The sequence below is a fragment of the Ursus arctos genome, unplaced genomic scaffold (assembly GCF_023065955.2).
Source record: "Ursus arctos isolate Adak ecotype North America unplaced genomic scaffold, UrsArc2.0 scaffold_36, whole genome shotgun sequence".
Classification (NCBI taxonomy): domain Eukaryota; kingdom Metazoa; phylum Chordata; class Mammalia; order Carnivora; family Ursidae; genus Ursus; species Ursus arctos.
In genome coordinates this window covers 11,302,799-11,323,288 of record NW_026623050.1, presented here as the reverse complement: position 1 = coordinate 11,323,288, position 20,490 = coordinate 11,302,799, and the positions used below count along the sequence as shown (strand labels likewise).

The 20,490-nt window shown below is 54.0% G+C and overlaps 1 protein-coding gene across 9 annotated transcripts in view; it reads left to right on the top strand.

Annotated features, from left to right (window-relative positions):
• The first annotated feature begins 1,936 nt into the window (after positions 1–1,936).
• Positions 1,937–20,490, top strand: part of SHF (Src homology 2 domain containing F) — a 28,522-nt gene continuing 9,968 nt past the window's right edge. For 2 of the 9 annotated variants that reach the window (XM_048218908.2, XM_048218916.2), the window contains exons 1-3: positions 1,946–2,463; positions 11,147–11,288; positions 13,453–13,659. In XM_048218908.2, the coding sequence (XP_048074865.1) occupies positions 1,963–2,463; positions 11,147–11,288; positions 13,453–13,659 (850 nt within the window). In that variant the 5' untranslated portion in view covers positions 1,946–1,962. The other 7 variants (XM_048218888.2, XM_048218884.2, XM_048218901.2 and 4 more) reach the window with 7 other exon arrangements.

Below are 20,490 nucleotides of genomic sequence, written 5' to 3'. Positions count from 1 at the left end.
ATTAACAGATAATTTAAGATAACAGGAAGTACAAGGAGCACACAGGGTATTAGTTTTTAATTATCATTTAAATTCTACCTTTATGATATCCACCCCCCTCCTCATCTAACATTTTTTCCTATTCTTCTCCACCAGGAATCCTCCCCTTCTTTATGCTGCTTCCTACCTCATTGCCTTGGCTCAACTCATGCTGACCTCATAGCTTGGAGTGACCTTTTGCTCTTTTGCTTCATCTGCCCAAATCCTACCCAGATCAGGTCTACCTCCCTCATGAAGCCTGCCATCTTTTGTGTAGACTTGATTGATTCCGTTCCTCTGAGCTGTCAGCAGCTTAACTCCATACTTCTTAAACAAATGTGGCTTCATTTGACGCCTACCATCGAGAGCATTTTACAGGTTTCAAAGCCTGTTCATTGTCCGTCGTCTCCGCTAATCTTCACACAACAGTTATTATGCCCTTTGCAGGTATAAGGAAAGTGAGAATCAGTTGCATTGAGTACCTTGCCCAGAGATCTGGCTACAGCCTGCAACTATTGGACTCCTGAGTCAGTGTCTCCTACAACCCTACTACTCCAAGTGTGTGTGTATGTTTGGGGGTGGTGGTGGGTATCAGCAGCATCTGTATAACTTGTGAGTCTGTTAGAACTATAAGGCCGGGACCCCACTCCAGCTAGACCTACAGAATCAGAAACTGCAATGTAACAAGTTCTCTAGGCGACTGTGTTTACACTGAAGTTTGAGAAGCACTGTCCTATGACGCCAACTAGAATACGGACAAAGCAGAAACCCAACAAATATTTGGAGGCCTGGGCCCTGGGATTCCTAGGGGATTCACAGTTTCACCATCACATCTTTCTCTACTCCCCCACCCCACCTCTGAGCCCCCTTCCCTTTGGGGCCTAATGTGGCTCTTTGCTCCCTCCCATGGCAGATATGAGCCCAAGGGTGAGATAGACTCTGAGGCATTGCCTGGGGGGGATGATGATGAGGTGAAGCTGCTACCTTCCCAGCAGAGCCAAAGGCAAATGTTGGCGTTTGCTTCAGGGCTACATTACTTCTGCGGAGAAACTGGCTTTATTTCTAAGACAAAAATGCCTACCGCTTGAGCATCCGAGCCTCGAGAGGATAAGGGGTTTGTGATAGACAACGCTGGAACTGTTGCTAGACTGGATTTATTGACTTGTCTGTTTCTATTCTGTCACTAATCTGACTGACAATGAAACCTGGGATTTGACTTGAAGGGATTTCTGCGTGTGTGCACGCTGCCGTCAGGGCCGGGGGCGGGCTGCTCCTAGAGGTTGTGCCGGTGGGTGGGAGGCGTTCGTGTGAGGGCTGTTTGCATGTGAGGAGGGCGTGTGTGGAAACGACACGGGAGAAGTGGGTGTCACTAGGGAGTTGATTATCTGTGATGTGCCTGGGTTGGGAAGCAATGCAGTGGGAGCAGTTGGATGGGAGGAGGTAGGTGGGGCTCCCATGGTACACAGAAGAGAGGGGATTGTTAGACACATCTTACGGAACCGCCCCTTCTCTCGCCCTCCCAAGCTTTTTCTTGGGATATTTCCCAGTTAGGAGGCCTTGGGGGAAGGGAGGGGAGGGACGGGAGCGTCCAAGGGCTGGGAACCCAGGAGTCTGAGGCGCCGCGCGTGAGCTGCGAGCTGGGGAGGGGGAACAGATGGAGACAGGTGCGCCCCCACAGGGGCACGTGTGGGGACACGTGGAGGATTCACCTTCAGCCCAGGATTCGTCCCCTGCCTTGGGGTCGCCCACTTACTTCTCGTGCGTCCACACTGGCTGGAAACCCGCACCCCTTCTTCTCTTCCCTGGAGGGGGGAGGGAGACCCCAATAGGGAGAGGAACCCCGCCCCTCCCTTGTTACTGACGAGCCCCGCCCCCTCCTGCCGCCCGGCGGAGCTCCGCCCCCGCCCGGCCACAGAGCTCCCCTCGCTCAGTCTGGCTGGCCCCATGTTACTGAGCGGAGCTCCTCCGGCGGGCTCCGGCCCGGGGCAGCGGGCGCAGGCGAGCGCGGGGAGCGGCCCGGGGGGGTCGCGCCGGGGCGCCGGGGGAGCGGGAGCCGGCCCTGGAGGGGGCGGCAGTGGCGGAGTGGCCAAGTGGCTCCGAGAGCACCTGGGCTTCCGCGGGGGGGGCGGCGGCGGAGGTGGGGGCAAGCCGGCGCCCCCGGAGCCGGACTACCGTCCCCCCGCACCCTCCCCGGCCGCGCCCCCTGCGCCACCCCCGGACATCCTGGCCGCCTACCGGCTGCAGAGGGAGCGCGACTTCGAAGACCCTTACTCTGGGGGGCCGTCCAGCGCCGCTGCTGCCCCAGCCACCCCCGCCGTCCCCGGCCCCACGCCGCCCCCGCGCCACGGCTCGCCTCCCCACCGCCTTATTCGGGTTGAGACCCCTGGCCCCCCAGCGCCCCCTCCCGAGGAACGGATCTCTGGACCCCCAGCCAGCAGCGACAGGGTAAGTGCTGCGCCGGGCGGGGGTGGCCGGGAGGAAAGGTGGTAGGAGGTCTGGGGCTTTCAAGAGAGACAAAGGTGGCCTGACCGGGGCGGGCCTGGGCCCCTCAATGTCACGGTTCCTGGCGGACAAGATCTTAATCCTTGACCCGGGGACTCGGAGCCTTCATCCACCTTTGTTCAATTTCTCGACCGACTAATCTGGGACGTGCGCCCCAAACTCTGCTTCTGTCCCTGTTATCGCCCCAGGACTAGTGACCCTCTTCCTCACGGGCTCTCCTCTCCTCATCTCAGTCCTCCGCCTCCTCCCGGGGCCTAATCAGCGAGCTTACTTCTAACGGTATTTGAACACCCCCCACCCCACGCCAGTTTATGGCCTTTCTGCCCTCCGGGAGCAGTAGCTCCCTGCCCTTTGATCTCTGACCCCTCCCCCCAGGGCAGAGGCGGCACTAAGCTCCATTCCGCCTCCTCCGGGAGGCCAAGCATCCTTGCAGGTGCTGGAGCCCCAGGAAGGAGGTGAGGGCTGGGGTTTCTCCCTGTGGATTCAGCAAGACCTGGCCTTTGCCTTACCCAGTGGTACGGGAGCCACATGGACTGTTGTTCTCAGGAAGCCAGAACAAGCAGTGTGTAGCTCTTCACCAAGGATACTGACCACTGAGGTCCAGGCAGGCCCACTCCTGCAGTACTGCCCTTGTCCCCCCAGGTATGGGGGCAGTCAGTGCTTAGAACCTGTTGCCCAGAAGGGGCTGAGCGGCTGAGCCCACTTGTCTCTTTCCTGGAAGGAGAGGCTAAAGCCTTCTGAGGGAGGCTAAAGCCTTTGGGGGACCTGAAGTGTGGGATGAAGGGAAAGCTGGGCATTCACTGTTCTGGAGAACATCCACTGTGCCTCAGAGGCCCTTGGTGGAGAAGCCATCCCTTGCCCAACCCCATTTCAGCCTTATCCCTCCTTGATAGCTGAAGGCCATCTCCAGGTCCCTCTAGTCCTAAATTCCATTACAGTGACTCTGTGGGCTGCCCTGGCTCTGTTGTCTCCTCCTCACACATCCCTGGAAGCTCAGCCCTGGGGCTTAATCCCTTTCCTCAGCAGAGAACACAGTTGTTTTTGATGGGAGAGCAAAGTTGCTGTCTGAATCCATTGGCTCCAGTGTTGAGGCTTTCAGTGGAGAGAGAGCCGTTCGCCCGATTTCCTGTATAGAGAAATGTGTTAAGGTCAGAGCAGAAGCCTCAGGAATGCGAATTATTTATCCCCTAGTTCCTGCCATGGGGCATGACTGCCCATCCTGAGCCAGGATCCTTAGCCTGCCGAAGGAGACTGTGCTTTCATCACGTCCTTCAGCTCCTCTCCTTCCTCATTGTCCCCCACTGTTGGGTGATGTGATGGTGGTGGCAGCAGTGAGGCAGAGGGAGCATTATTAGGCCTTGTTCTTACTATTGACCAGTTAGTGTCCTCTCCCTGACCACTGCCCATTGGCACATGGGCCTGAGCTATCCCTGGCCTTCTTCTCTGCAGTCTTGGAATGGCCTAACAGGCTGCCCCCCAAGCCATGGGCTCCTCTAGGACAAGGACCGTTGTCCTCCTCATGTCTGTATTTCCCAAGTGCCTGACATGCTTAGCATAAAAAGGGGTGAGTGAAATACGTCCATTGAATGATGACTGTCCATTGCTAGGGTGACCCGAAGGTCAGAGACTCCCTTAACTACAGCTCCCTTTTGTACATTTCCCCACAGAGACTCCCAAGGAAGGGGCTGCATCCACATGACTGTGGGTGATCCACAGCCTCTTCTCACCGAGGGCATCCACGCCTCAACCTGGGTCAGCTCTGTGATCTGTGGGCTGTTCAGACCTTAGGGGCCAAGAGGTGTCTGACTCTTTGTCAGCTGCAGGGACAGGAATGAAATCCAGCAGGATCTCCCAGGAGCTACACAATCTGTGGTTTCTTCAGTGGGTGTGATGAGAAGGATCCAGGACGCCATCCAAACTGGCTCAGGGGCAGGGACATTGTCTCTGCGGGCCCTGACCTGGAGCCTCCCACCATTGAGAGAGAGCCGCTCCACTCGTTTAGGAGCAGAGTTTGGGGGAATCCCAGAGTCTTCCCTTAGGAAGAGTCCAGGCTAGGTACCTTAGCCCCTTATCCTAAACCCAAGTTGCTGTGCCTGAATGGTGAGCTGGCCCACTGAGCTGGAGTTTCTGTTCTGTGAAGTGTTTTGTCCCAATTCTCTGTTTCTCTCCTCTCAGCCATGTGGGTCTTCTTGGCTTTTTGCTTTGGGGTCACTTCCTGAGGTGAGATAGGGACTGTAGACCAGGATGTGCCTTAGGCTGGCCCACTTTCCTTCTTCTTCTGGAGCCCAGTAGCTGGTGGGTGGGTCAGAACCCTGTGAGAGGGCCTGGGTTGTGAGGTTTGATGAAATGGGTGGAAATACTTCTGTAATGAGAAGGTTGAGGAGAAATGAGCCCTGTGGAAAGTGAATGTGGGGGGCAGGAAAGAATGGGGATTTAGACAGGGCCCTGAGAGGACCTCCCCATGCAGGGCTCTGGCTACTGGCCCTCCCTGAGACCCACTGCTGCATTTGGCAAGGGGGCAAGGGTGGCCATCTGGGCAGGACTGGCAGGGCAGGTGTGGGAGCAGCAGGAGCCGCACCCTGAACCAGGCAGGCAGGGCCTCGCCATCTGGCCATAGGAAGAACTCCCTCATGGTGCTGGGCCCTGTCTGGCCTCCAGGCCACACTTTGGGCAGAGGGGTGAGAGAACGGAGCCTTCCTTGCTTTGCTCCCTTTTCTCAGATCTTCAACAGGAAAAACCTGATCTAATTAGGAAAGGGGGACGGGGAGGGGGCCCTAACTGGATGAAGCTTTGAGCTGCCTGTGACCATCTGCGCAGTGTGTCCTTTGCCTCTATCCTGCCAAGATGTGTGTGTGTGTGTGTGTGTGTGTGTGTGTGTGTGTGTGAGACAGAGAGGCAGAGAAAGAGATGATGTGAACAATAAGACAGGCACCCTGTATGCACTGAAACTAGGGCTCTTGTTCTTAGCTCATGGAGAGGCTTCTGGGGTTCATGAAGCTCCAGAAATTGTGTGCAAATATTTGGGTGCATGAGCATTTTTCTGGGAAAAGGCTTAGAGCTCCCAGATTCTCACAGGGGTTCATAGGGCCCAAAATATCAAGAACTTTAAAAAATAGATACACCTCATACATGGTGTCCACGTGGACTTGGATCCTCCAGGCCCAAATTTGGAAACAAGTGAAAAGAAAGGAAGGAGGAGGAAAGGGAAGGAGACATTGAGGGTGTCTGAAGTCAAACAAGACATCTCTGCCTCAGGGTCAGGAGGGCAAGTAGGGGCAGGGCTCTGCAGGATTGTGCCAGGATTTCTATAGCATTAAGTGACACTGGCCTGGGCGCTGAAAGGGACTCACCACCTAGAAGACTTGGTCCTTGCCTTTTTTGAGTTTGTTTGTTCTTGCTTTAATTTTTCTTCTTATGACTGCCACTGAATCTGGAGTTCTGATCTGTTTATTTTGCACATGTCCTCCGAGGGAGGCAGAGGGAGGAAAAGAGAAGGGTCCCAGAAAGGGACCTTTGTGGACTGGTTAGATCTCTTAACCCTTTGGGGCCTGGGCTGGCCATCTTTGCTGCCATTGGTGCTTTGCCGGGGTTGGGGGGCTACTGCTGAGGCCTGCGGCTACCAGGGGATTTTATGGCAGGCCCGTCCACTCTTCCCACTGCCGCCTTCTCACGCTGTGGCTTTCTTTTGGGAAGGCATCTGTAGCTTGTTGGCTTGGTCAGTGACTCAGCGACACCTCAGTCAGCCCTGGAACTCCACCTGTTGGGAGCTGGGAATGGCTAGGGCGCTGGGGAACATGGGTGGGAGCAGCTGGCTGGGGCCTGGGGCTTGGAAGGGTAGCTGCTGCCCCCTGCAGCTTGCCCTCCCCGCAGAACCAGTGGGACGCTATTCATGTGAGAGCAGAGGGGGAGCCCAGTCCCTGCATGCAGTGAGCGTGCGTTGCCTCCAGAGTCTGGGGCACAGCCCCGGGGCTTCACAGCACCTCAAGGTGCTTCACTCTTTTGGAGTTTGCTTTGTGGCTGTCACTGTGAGCTCCTGGAGGACCCAGAAATTTGGTCTTTTCGTCTTTAGTGATATAATGGCAGACAATTACCTAATACCTACCGTGTGCCTGGTACCATTTTGAAGCAGCCGATATGTTTTAGACCAGTAGCTTCTGACAACAACCCTATGAGGAAGATTCTGTTATTATCCCCAGGTGATATATAGGGAGACTGAAGCACAGGAGTGTTGGATCACATTTGCATGGTTTCACAGCTAGTAAGTAGGAGACAGCCTAACGGCAGACTGGCTGCCGACACCGTGCCATGGGACCATGGCACCTCGGGGAGCCCTGCAGACAGGAGATGGGAGGTGTTCACCGAGCACAGGAAGGAGACTCAGAGAAGGAATGAAGAGTGCATCCCGTGCTGAGTTCACCATTTCCTGAACCTGAACGCCAGCACTAGCCACCCAGGCCTGAGGTGGCCCCAGACACACCTTAAAAGGGTTGTCGACGTCCATTGTGTGTCTGTGATGTTCAAATGTCTTACAAGCATGACATCTCTTCGTACTTAGAAAAAGATGATAATAAATTTGTTTCATGTGAATGAGTTTCCATGGCAGATAAAATTGGGAAGGGTGTTGCAGTAAGTGGGAACAGAGGGTGCAAAAACTTTGATCTTGGGAAAGGTAAATAGTATACCATTTCCCAAACTGACAGACTTTCAGCAGAAAAAGGATTTCACGGTTAAATACTTTGGAGAAATGCCGAGTTAAACAAAATTAGACAGCTCTCTTTGCTACATGATTTCTCAGAGCCTTTAACATGCTAAAGTGTATTTTAAATCTACAAGTAGAGGAGAGAAGATGCTACATTTCCCAAGTTGTCTTGGGAACAAGGCACTGAGAGTCAGGAGACCTGGGTCGCAGTTTTGTCTCTATTGATGCCGTCTGTGTACCCTGTCAAGCACCTAAACTCTGGGCTTTAGTGTCTGAATAGAAGAGATCAGCAGCAGGGCTAACATCTATCGAGCACTGACTCCATTCTAGCCTCCAAACTAAGGACTTTAACATTCATTGTCCTCTTCCCAATCCTATGAGACAGGTACTAATACCATCCCCATTCTACAGGTGAAAAACCGGAGGCTTCCAGACATTCAATGTCAACTGAAGACATGGAGGAAAGGGGCAGGGGTAGACTTTGGGGACCTTGCAGAGCCCAAATCCTGTAACATGTGCCCCCTTCTAGCTCCCCTTGGACTGGCAAGCCCCATGGGTGGGGTCAGGAACTCCAGCAGGGCCCAGCTGCAGAGCGGAAGGTCATGCCAGATGGTGGGCCTGCCAGCTATCTCAGGAGAGGCTGAGGCAGGAAGGAGAGTCAAAGCAGGACAGCTGCTCTGGGAGGGGCACTGCCCAGTTGGAACAGGCACAAGAGCCAGGTCTGGAGCCTGCTAGATGGCAGGAGGGAGGGGATCTGGTTGACAGGAGGCGTGGGGACAAGGGGACCTCTGAGCAGCAGCTACTTGCCTACTAGTTTGGAAGTATTTCAGCCTTTCAGTAGCGTTCTGTCTACCAGAGGGTTTGCCTAAATATTAGCTCTGGTTTTAGGTGCCTTCCCTGCCATTTCTTCCTTTTTGCCCTTGAACCAGAGGCTTTGCTCCCCATTCAAATGTTGGTTCTCCTGACAGCCTGCTCCCACAGCAGCTACTGGTCTGCCAGAGTGGTCAGAGTTGGGGTGAATGGGGATCTGAGAGTCTGTGTCACTCCAGAAGATAGAGTCTGAGGAGAGGGAGACCTTTGGAGCATCGAGTAAATGTGCACTGAGCGCCTACCCTGTGCCAGGCCCTGTGATGGAGGTGGTATACAACAGTGAGTAGAACAGTCAGGTAAAGGTCCCATAAACAAAATAAATCAGGATAGAGCAAAGGTGTCAGAAGCCTGCAGAAGCAGCTTTCCCCCACAGAGCAGTTTCGCCTCCTCACGTGACCTAGAAACCATTGGGAAGGCAGCCCTGGCCTCTGACAGGGATCCTATGTGCCCAGGGTGGGTACCCTTCTTGCCAACCTTCCCAGCAGGTGTTTCTGCTTCTGCTCCTGACTCCCGGCCCTGTGGGTGGCTCCTCTGGGTGACCCGCCCAGGGCGGGGGGCTAGGGTTTCCTGGAGCAGGGTGTGGAGTCAGGGATGGAACAGAGGAGCCATTGAGCTGCCCACAGAGCTGCCACCTGGTTGCCCACAGGCACCGTGGGCTAGCCCTAGGAAGGCCCGTGCTGGGCCTGGGAGGGGTCACAGCTCAAGTCCAGCCCGGGACTCCAGTGGGAAGGGCACTGGCTTGGTGAGGGAAGGGCTAGGGGAGTGGGGGCTCTGTAGAGTTGGGGGGACTGGGGCTTGGGCCAGGCACTTCTCACTGAGCAGCTTCCCGGGACTTAGTGCTTCCCCATCCCCCGCTGGATTCATGATGCTTTCTCTTATGAATAAACAAGGAAAAGTGCTTCCTTTGTCCATTCTTCCTGCTTTATGTGAACTAATTTAACAATTAGTGAGCCCTTTTAGGCACTGAGAATTTAGCAGTAAACGTGGTTCCTACCCTCAGGAAGCTCGTGATCTACAGGAAGACAGATGATAAAGCAAGTATTTGCTACACAGTGTAATAATAGCCCAGCACAGAGGCACCTTTCTGAAGAAAGAAAATCATCTAATCCAGGCAGACAGAAAGGTTTTTTGGTAAGACACAGCACAGAACTTGCAGGTAACAGAGGTGCGTAGGGAGAAACCGAAGAGGAAAGTGGACTCTTTAAATCCCCCTAACTTTGGACTTTTTCTTGCGGGCATTACACCATTTTAAGGATAGCACGCACATTGATTCAGTTACTGTTAAGTAGCTGCCACATAGGAGCGTGGGTCTGAGTGCCAGCTGCCAACTCCAGAGCCCCCTTGGTCTGGTGGGTGGGGCTGTGGGTGCTAGTTGGCCTGGGAGGAAGCAGCTTGGGGTGGGAGTGGGTTTCTTTTCTCTGCTTCCTGGAGCAAAGAGGACTAGGGGTGGAGGGCTCCAACGGGAGATAGGCAGTGATCTAGTAGAAACAGTTTTCTAGTACCTACTGTGAGCCAGGTGCTTATTAGAGCTGGAGAAACAGAAACAACAAAGAACTCTAGGCTAGTGGATGATCTGATGGTGGGGATGGTATGACCTGAGATGGTGGTGGTCTTCTCAGAAGCAGGTAGAGATTTAGGGAAATGAAGGAGCTGGGGACTTGGGTGGAACAAGGTGGAACATGGTGGGAGCTGAAGAACTGAAGGGGAGATGGTAGGAGTTGTTGGGATGTGCTTCAGAGACCCCTAGAGGGACTCGGCGGGGAGGCTCAAAAAACATGCAGGAGGAGTCTCTGTGGTGGGCAGGCAATCAGCCCTCATAGCCTCCCTGCTCAATTGGCTCCCACAATCCTGATCTGGCCCAGACCCCAAGCCTCCACCAAGAATGGAGAAGAGGTAGGAGTGGCCCCTCCTTGTGCCGCAGGCCCCAGAGCCACCTCCTGTCAATGCCTGTCAACTCAGTGTGTGGTGCTTCCCCCGAGGTGCTGGCAGCCCTGGGTGGGCTGGGCTCTGTCTCCACCTTGGCCTCCCCCCTTCGAGGAGCCTGTGCCCAGCTTGGAGAAAGGCTCTATTGTCCTCAGCTGCACCCCACCCTGAGCACCTTGAGCTCTTCCTCAGGGTGTGTGGCTTACAGGTCGCTCTGCCTTGACTGGAGCAGGGACAGAGGGTTGGTCATGAACCACTTGTGAGGGAGAAAGGGGCAGTGTGGGATGTGGAGGGTCAAGGCTACGCCTTTCCTGTTCTTGTCCTCCAGGAACCAGGGGATTTCAGCAGAGCCCAAACCCTGGCTTTCTTCAGGGCTGTCCTAAGGTGGTCTCTCTCCCAGAATGGCCAAGATCCCCACGGGGGCAGGTTGGCAGCATAATATTGCACAAAGGACACAAGTTCCAATTGGGTTCCTCCACTTATGTGGAATGGTCTTGGGCACGTTGTTCCCTACCTGCCCTGAGCCTCCATTTCCTTAAAATGAATATAATAATACGCATATGACATGCTGATGAATGTTCTGAGGATAAACCAGCAGAGCTGTGCCATAAAGTGAGTAGTTGGCTTTTCTTTTCTTGCTGGTCAGCAAATTTTTCTTTGTTCAGCATCTGGGATTGAACTTGTGGGCATGGACCGAGTTAATCTCTGAGTTGCCTGCTATTCCCTACTTGTTCTTTGAATTCCTCCAACACCTTTGTAACCAGCTCTCTGAATTAATTCCCTCTGTTGAACCATCTAGTGTTAAACACCTCTATTGCCCTGCCTAGACCCAGACTGAGGCAGGCCTTAATGCTCAGAGCTTCATCCTGGCTATTTAACCTAAGGGATGGCCCAGAGGCACAAAAGTAACAGAAAAGGTAGATCTGCCATTCTGCTGGCAGCCTAGTAGGGGAACTCTGCAGAGGAAGATCCAGAGCTTGTCCCCATCCAAGCTCAGAGCCTGCCCTTGGATACCTCGGGCTCTGGGTCTAAGACATTCTCTCCAGGACTCACTCCCATGGACAAAGCATCTGGGTAGAAGCAGAGCTGTCTCTCAGATGTCTGAAGCCTGCTCTCCTCACTGTCTTCCCACAGTTGGCAATCCTCGAAGACTACGCGGACCCATTTGATGTTCAGGAGACTGGTGAAGGCCCAGCAGGAGCTTCAGGAGCCCCAGAGAAGGTCCCTGAAAATGATGGCTACATGGAGCCCTATGAGGCCCAAAAGATGATGGCTGGTGCGTGATGGAGTCAGGGCTAGGGGATTGCTTTCTGAAGCCTGGGTATTTGCACAACAGGCTCTGGGACCCACAAGACTAAGGAGTGATTCCATGATCCCTTTAGTGGGTCCTTGGAGACCATGGGTCCACCATGGACCACCTTGGGTCCTTGGCCACTGCCTTCAAGAGAGTCATTTTGGAGAAGGAGCAATGACTCGTGGTGCCTGAGATGTGAGGTGGTAGAGAAGGCCATGCGACCAAAGGTCAGGCAGATAGAGTTAGGATAGTCAGGAAGGGCAGGATAGTGGTTGGACTGGGAGTCATGGAACCCAAAAAGAGAATCACTAACTTTAGGGAAGGTGGTGAACTTGAGATGATGTGATGTCATAGTGAAACATCTTTATGGCAATTGGAACCATATGGCTTGAGAAGGGCAAGCCTGTCAAGGAGTGGGGACAGACAGCAATGAATAAGACCTGGTCTTGGGAAGCAGAGCAGAGGTCAAGAGAGGATCCAGGGAAAGAGTGAATGGGGGTGATCCGAGAGGAGGACAGGGGTGAGTCAGTCCAAGGCAGGATGAAAGGAAGGTTTGCTCAGGGGCAGTTTTAGTGTTGGGCATACTGAGGAGCCAAGAAGAGAGGGGCCACAAGGGGCAGTGAAGGGCCTCAAAGGCTGGAATGAGGCATTTGGACTTGCTCCAGAAGAGGAGGGAAACTAATATGAATTCTTGAACAAGACAGAAATAGGATAAATATGGCATTTTAAGGGGATTATTGAGGCTGCGGTGTACAGAACAGACCAGAAGAACTGGGCATCAGAAAGACGAGTTAGCAGTTGTGGAAATTGCTGAGGCTTTAAGGGAGCAATAATTAACACCGCTTTCTTCCCCTCCTGAGCTTGGAGATCATTGAGAAGTCAAATTAAGGTAACAGACTGATGGAGATAAGAATGTCAGTTTTATTACTGATAAAATAGATTGGAGAACATAACTCCACAATGGGCTGCTTAATACTTCACAGAGTTAAACTTGCCCACTCAGGCTTGGGCCATGAGGCACAGCTGTAAGCCCGCTCACGGGGGCCAGGAGAAGAAAGAGCCAGAAGGCAGAGCTGAGAAAGAGAGCGAGCATCTACGGGTGATCAGATAAGCTGCTCTCCCTCCTTGGGAGAGGGGTGGGGGCCAGAGAGTGGTCAGGAGTGTTCTTCCACGGAGCTCATGGAAACGTGAGCCGGGAGAGTGGAGGTTCACCCTAGTAGTAATCTAGATGTGGAGAGACGAGGGTAAGAGTCATCGGGTACTGGTGGTGAACAGATGGAATTTAGATGGTGAACGGGGGCCAGGACCGACGAGAGCAGTGTAGTGGACAGAAGGAGAAAGTGGGAGGGTGACTGCCCTATTTAGATCAGAGGGGTGTGTATCCCTTGGAGGCCCATGAATGCCCTGGAATTGTATGTGGAAATTTGCACATTTTTCTGGGGAGTAGCCGCATAGCTTTTATTAGATTTTCACTGGGGTCAACGATCCCAAAAAGGGAATCACAGAACTGACTAGAAGAACTTCTGGGGAAAGTGGCAAGTTTGAAACATTAAAGTGAAAGATCTTGATGGTAACTGGAAGTGTATAGGGTGCCATGAGACTGGGCAAGGATGTGGGCGAATTAAGACCTGGTTCAGGGGAACAGAGACCGAGAGGGGCCAGGGGAAGAGTCCAAGGGTGATGGGAGAGGACAACCATGAAAATGACTTGGGGACAGTTTCAAGGAGGGAGTGATCAGGAGTATCTGGGCTATGAAGAAGGATTTTCTGATTGTCAAGTGATACTACTTGGGATGCAAAGGAAGAATTGGAGCTGTGTAGCCAAAAGGAGGTGGATTAGGAGAGGACCCTGCCTCAGTTTCCAAAATGTGTAAGCCTCATTTCCTAAGCCCTTGCTGGCCACCTAAGGATCTTTTTCTGTCTTTCACTCTGGTGCTTCTCTGCCCCTGCCTCCATTGGATCCCATGCTTTTGGAACCCCAGAGGTGTTTTAAGGGCAAGGGACCCCAGATGTCTGGCCATTGGGCCCCCAAAGCCAGTGGCATCTCTTCTGAAGGAGGCTTGGTGTGTTGCTGAGGGCGCTGCCAGAGGAGCTGAGGAGGGCAGCCAGGGATGCTCTCATACCTTCCCCCCGCCTTGCCCTGGCAGAGATCCGGAGCTCCAAGGAGACGGCAGCTCAGCCCCTGCCTCTATATGACACACCCTATGAGCCAGAGGAGGAGGGGACCACCCCAGAGGTTGAGGGGGCCCCCTGGCCCCGGGAGTCCCGGCTACCAGAAGATGACGAGAGGCCCCCTGAGGAGTATGACCAGCCCTGGGAGTGGAAGAAGGAGCGGATTTCCAAAGCCTTTGCAGGTAAGCCCCTGGGTGGGGAGGGTGGGTCTGCTGGGGCCTCTAAACAGCTCTCCAGGCCCAGGGGAGTGAAAGGAGTGGACCCCAGGGGTTGGGGGAGGCCCAGCAGCTGGGCTCCAGGGAAGCACGGTTGAGTGCATCACAGAGATTGGTGAATTGGGCAATGTGGGCGCGGCACTGTGTGCAGGGTCAGGGAATGGGCACAGGAAGATGAAGGGTCTCCCTGCATCACCACCTCTCAGAGGCCAAGAGGCTTAGGCCACTTCCATCTTTTGGGAGACAGGGCCTATTTTAAAATAAAGAAATTCCAAACAAAATGATAAAACTTGTGACATATGTTAAATACTTACATTTAACAAAAGAAGGCATTGAACACCCCAGACAAGGAAAACGGCTGTGTGTGTAACCTTTCAAGAACCCAGCCCTGAATCAGAGAGCTGTGTCTCCCAGTAGCAGACTGTGCCAGACCAGGGACGCCTGTGTCCCGGAGGGGATTTCTGAGGAGCAGGAACTGGTGGGGAGAGGGAGGCTGTGAGAAATCCCCTTTGTTGAATGAGGGTTAGGTTTCTCCTGTACCAAGCACCCCAGCGCCTATCCCAGGCCTGGAGTCCCACCTGGGAAGGTGTGTGTTGGTGGTCTGAGTGGGTGCTGCTACAGCCTGGAGAGCCTGGAGAGTGCTTTAGCTCCTGGGTTCTTGATTCGGTGAGAACATAAAGGATATAAATGCCATTTGACTTCACCCCCACTCCCAGGGCCCCCCTCACCCCTCCTTGGGCAAGCGGCTCATCCTGGAGCCGGACTCAGCTCTCTGCCCTGTCCTCCCCTCCCTGGCAGCCAGACTAGGAAACCACAGGTTTCTGATTTGTTTCCTGTAAAGCATGCACCATTGAGGATGGACCGTTTATCTCCAGAAGTCTCCTTGGAGAATCAATACTGTTTGGATTGCTTAATGGGAAAATCTATGCTCGTCATTAGGAAACCTCGTTAGCAGCCCTGCAGCCGCCAGTGGCATCCCTCTCTTAATTGTCAGGGCTCGGGATTGAGGGTGTGGGGGGTAAATTTCAATAAAACATCTGCCCCCACATCGGAGTATTCATGACAGTCTGGAGCTGGGCTGTCAGTCTCACTGCCCATGGCTTCCCAGGCCGTGGGGAAAAGGAGGAAGGGCGGCAAGTCTGAGGGTGCCAGGAGGCTGTGGGAACCTGGGTGTGGTGCTGGGAGGCGAGGGCAGCTCGCTGTCCCTCGTTTCCTCCTTTCCTGGTCCTTTTGGGCCCTGGAGGCTTATGAGGGTTCAAGTGAAGGGGACCCACACGGCTGGCAGGGCAAGACTCTGCCTCCGGCTATTTGCTACCTGTGCCTCCCCCCCTTTGACTACGCAGCCTGGTGTGGTCACTGTGGCTCCATCCAACCCTCTGAGAGTCCTGCTCCCCCCTCAGAAGCCATCCCTGCCTCTGCTCTGACCCTCCTCCTTTCTAGGCTATCCTGTGTCCTGGCTCTGGGTTTTGGTGTCTCAACCTCTGCCTCTCTCTGTCTCTCTCTCTGTCTCTGTCTCTGTCCCTGTCTGTGTCTCTTCTCCCTGCTGCTACTGGCTCCAGTTGACATTAAGGTCATCAAAGACCTACCTTGGCCTCCGCCGGTGGGACAGCTGGACAGCAGCCCCTCCCTGCCTGACGGGGACAGGGACATCTCCGGTCCAGCCTCACCCCTCCCTGAGCCCAGCCTGGAGGACGGCAGCGGTGGGTCCTGTGGGAGCTTCTGGCCAGGGTGACATGTCCTCTCACGCCTCAGGCCCCGTGGGCTTGAGTTAGCAGAGCTGAAGTGGGGTAGGGTTTGGAGAACCTGGAGGAAGAAAGAAGGGACAAAATACACATTCCTCCTTCCTCCCAAAGGTATGGGGAAGGTGTCTCCTAAAGGAGTCCCTTTCTAAATATCTTGCCCACCGTGCCACAGAAATCCACTATTTTAAATTCACTTCTTTGTGTCGTATTTTGCCTGACCCAATCCTTTGGCAGTGCAAGTAACTCTTGAGGTGGGGGTGATGCTAGCATAGGAAGTGTCTGACCCCTTCGGGTAAGGGAAGGGTCTGGTCCTTGCATCTGGTGACTGAGAAACAGTAAGGTCCTGAAAGTGCTACAAGGAGAGAAAAAGCCCAAATGAGGAGAAAGGAAGCACTGAACACTTCATCTCTGTTCAGTTTTGTACAGAATGGGCAGCCAAGTGTTTGTGAACACCTGTTTGTACATTTGTGCCTGAGTGTGAGGGGTATTTTGTAAATGCAGGATGAAGGAGGGTCTCTATCGCCTGTCGGTGTGTGCCTGTGCTCATGTGACCCACTGGCTTCCTCCCTTGTGCTGGCTCAGTGGTCAGGCCTACCCTGGTCTGGGAGGGCAGAGCCGCCTCAGCTGGGTGTCTCCGGTGGGGGCAGGGAGCCTGTGGGCAGCAGCCCTGGGGGCGGGGGAGGGGTGGGCCGGGCCGGCTGGCGGCTTTGGGCAGGATTAGCCTGTCAGGATGGCACCAAGGGGAATCGGATAATTGTTCTCAAATCGATAAGTCATTTCTACAGAATGGCTTGGCAGGGTGATATGGAGAACGGTAATGAACTCTGAGGAGGAGAAAGAAACAATATTATCAGCGCTGAAGCCACCAGGAGGGGGAATGGAATAGGGGAAGGCAGGCAGCTGCTCCAGAGGGAGAAATTTAAGTGGTTTCTCATGTTGCTTCTCTCCCCTCTCCTCCCACAGCGTAGGGACTGGTAGGCACAGTGTGGCATAGGAGGGCTGCGCCCCACCCCCAACCAGGGAGTGGACCCGGGATTCTGTCCCCACAGCCAGTCAAGCCCAGGAGCATGTCCCACCCTTCCAGAACATTCCTTTGACCCCTTTTGGCAGAAAATGGGGGTGGAGCACTGGTTATTCTATAGGGCTCTATCTCTAGGGTCCTCAGAGTCCATGACTGGTATATTCCCCACAGCCCAGTTTGAAGGATCTGAGAAGAGCTGCCTGTCACCTGGCCGGGAGGAGAAGGGGCGGCTACCTCCCCGACTCTCTGCAGGGAACCCCAAGTCAGCCAAGCCCCTAAACGTGGAGCCCAGCAGCCCCCTTGGGGAGTGGACAGACCCAGCACTGCCTCTGGAAAACCAGGTGTGAGTGTCTGTGTCCAGCTGGGGTCTCTCTCCCCTCCCTTCCCCTCCTGCCACTGGCTTGCCTGCAGGGGACACCCAGAATGGGTGGGCCAGGACGGCGAGGGACCCAGCAGAGATGCCCCCTTCCTCTCTCTTGTCCTCAGCTGGTACCACGGGGCCATCAGTCGAACAGATGCCGAGAACCTGCTCCGGCTATGCAAAGAGGCCAGCTACCTGGTGCGCAACAGCGAGACCAGCAAGAATGATTTCTCCCTGTCCCTCAAGTGAGTCGGGGTGGGCCAACTACCTGCGTTAGGCAGGATTAGCTTGTCAGGATGGCACCAAGGAGGATCTATGGGAAGACAACCAGCAGGACAGGAGAAGACTCCAAGCTTCACCCCATGCCCAGCCAAGCTGGGGAGAAGTCCATCCCCATGAACATTTGCTGACTCTGGGCCAGGCCCTAGGGATCTGGAGCAGTCTGAGGCTCCTCCCCTGATTTCAAGGAGCTCATAGTCCATTAGAGGAAATAGTCAAGCTGTAGTGCCCAGTTCAAAAGTTTATGTCACTTACTAGCTGTGTGCCCTGGGGCCCCCTTAACCTCTCTGGGCCTCAGTGTTCTTACTTATAAAGTAGGGGAATAATAATATCTACCTTATAGGGAAGGATCAAATGAAATAATATATGGGAGGCACTTAACATGGTGCTAAGTGCTAAATAAATTATCACCTTCATCTTTATTAATGGCAGTCCAAATGTTCTTGAAGCACCGGCAAGGAGATAGGAACTTTGCCTGAGGGGCTCTACAGGGTGAGGTGGAGGCTGGATCCTGGGAGGAGGGTGGAGCAGTGGACACAAAGCTATCGTTCACTCTGAAGAAGTGGGCAGGAGGACTGACTGGGCGCTAGTGGCTGATAACTGAGTTTTAAAGGATCCAGGAAGATGGGGGAGGCAGGGTGCTCCCTTCCCATCAGCCTTCCTCCTAGGGAGTGGATATTCACAGAGCGGCATTGGCCTCCTACCAGAATGGCCAGCCCTCCCCTTGGTATCCAGGAGTTCTGCCTGATAGAGCCTGCACCCCACATGGCAGCCTGTCAGATAGTGTGTTCATTCACACCCCCCCATCACTACTGGGACATCTGTACCACCTCCTACCACATTTCTCAGGGGCATTAGAATACAGGTATACCCCCACTTCGAACAAATGCAATATACAGAAATTTGGGACTATTAAACAGATACATTTGAGGATAATTATTGAACTTCAACTAAAAGATAATGGGAAAATGCCAGTCTATAGTCAAACAAACTGAATTTTATTCTTGGGCTTAATAAAACTAGCTTTGTGACCCCAGGCAAATCATGTAACCTCTCTGGGCCTTGGTTTCTCCCTTTGCAAAATGCATTGATGGGTACCTCTTAGGTTTCTTGCAGCTCTCAAACTCTGCAATTGTCATAAAATCAAAGGAGCATTTAGGAAAAGTTCATCTGTCAAAAATCTGATATAACACTAGGAATGTGTGTTGCTTTAATAGTTAAGAGTCATAAGAGCATCTACTGTGTGCTGAGCAGTGTATATACCCTTTCCAAACCAAGTACCAACATGTAAGATGAATCTCTTTCTTATAAACAGAAATAAATACAAAGAGGTATGTGACTTGCTCAAGGCCACCAGGCAATAAAGTGCCAAAAGCAGGATTTGGACCCAGCTCAGTTCAGTCTGACTACAAGAACCGCACTATTCCATTGCATCACTCCACCAGTCATCAAGTCTGGAACAGTCCAAGGCTGAGACAGCAAGGGTCTGGCTCGGTGAATGGAGCAGGGCGGGGCTCAGCCTTATCCTGGGGAGTAAAAGGGGGAGGCAGGCCTGGATGCTGCTTCAGCCCAGGCTGATCTAGCCCCACCAGCATCTGTCCGCCAGAGCCTCGTTTGCATATAAATGGCTTCTCTGAAATACAATTATGGTTTCTCTGCTCTCTGTAATGGAAGGGCTTTCACTGGTAATTAAACAGCTTCCTCCAGAAGCCATGTCAGCTCTGGCCCTAAGGCCCAGCTAGTCCCACCCAGGCTCCTGAGGGTTGGGCAATGACTCTGCTTGGGACTTTATCCCAGGAGGTCAGTTATCCAGATGGAGGCTTGTTGCCACTTTATTGCCCGTTTTGGCCAGATCTGTCCCTCAAGGAGAAGATATAATGTAGTTTTGGGGAGAGGTGATTATCTCAAGTGGACTGTGGTTAGGGGGTTGTCTCCAAACTGTGAGAGGGTGAGGGAAAGCAAGGCCCAAGCTGCTGCCCACAGCTTTGGGCCTGGGCCAGGGCATAGGGCAGACAGGGGAGGGGGACTACTAACTGCCTCCCCTCTATACCACCCCCAGGGACTGCACATTTTCCTCAGGCCCTTAGCTCCCTTCCCCAGGGCCTGTGTGGTCACTGTCAGCCTCAGCCATTATCTCAGGCCTACAGAAGAAGGATGCCCCCACCACCCCCCTGCCCCCGCCCATATACACACACACACCCAGCTTGGGGCCCCCAGCAAGCTTTAGGGCACAGTATCCTCGGGCAGGGAGAAGGAATTGGAAGGGTGGGTGATAAAGGACTGTTTTTTCCTCTCTTCAGTCATCCACTCTCCTTCACTTGTGGGCCCAGTGAAATGGGTCCCGTCAGAGCCCTCTTTGTACCCAGGCAGGGGAGGAAAATGAGGTTTGTCAGCCTCACCTCATATGAGGGCCCCCCTCACCAGTCCTACTTCCCATACTAGTTTCTGAGCCCTGCACTTGTCCCCAGGTAGGCTCTGGCCTGGAGAGACAAGTATTCAGGCTTCAGGGCTCCCCCAAACACTGCTTCCTCCTTGCTTGTGGACCAGGCCTGGTAGCTTGGGCAGCCACTGTTCTTGCTCGGGCCCCACCCCCATGCTTTCTCTCTAAGACAGGGTGCCCGGACAGCTGGGAGCCGGCCAGAGCTCTGAGCAGCAGGGTCCTTGTCTTGTGGGCAGGGCCAGGCACTAATGTGGATTTCCTGGATTGTGTCAGGGAGCTGGGAGAGGCAGCGGAGCGTTTCCTCTCTGAGGGAGGGAATGGAGTTACAGCCTCACCGATGATGTCATCCCAGGCTGAAGAGATAGAGGAGCTGGGGGCTTGGCCCAAGGCCCAGTTAGCAGGAGGGTAGAGGGATATCCCCAGGACAAGGCAGTTGAGCCTCCCCGGATTTGGGGTGGACTTCCAGAGCAGCTAGCTCACCCCCTCCCCTGGTTTCTGCAAGAGAGAGCCTCAACCAAGATTCGCTCGGTTGTCACATCTGTCCACACACTGTCTTGCCAAGGATGTTTGTGTCTCCACATGAGTCACTAGGAGCCCCCCACCGGTGTCGTCCCCCACAGCTCAGAGATGGAGAGGGTAGACCAGCTTTGGCCACACAGGTTGGAGGGCACTGGTGCTTGAATCCCACGGTTTGGGGCAGGGAGAGTGGTCGCTCCACCTGCACACGCCCTGTACACTCACTACACACACATTCTTGGCACACCCAGTGCCCTCACCACAAAGCCAATGCCTATGGTTACCTACTCACAAAATCCCCTCTGCCTCCTCTCTGTTTTCTGGACTGACCTCCACCTTCCCTAGTCACCTCCACACACAGCTGGCTCAGAACAACCACATTTGCTGCAGGGGGTGGGGGAGGGCAGGGGGACTGGAGAGGGCCCCTACTCACCAGGGT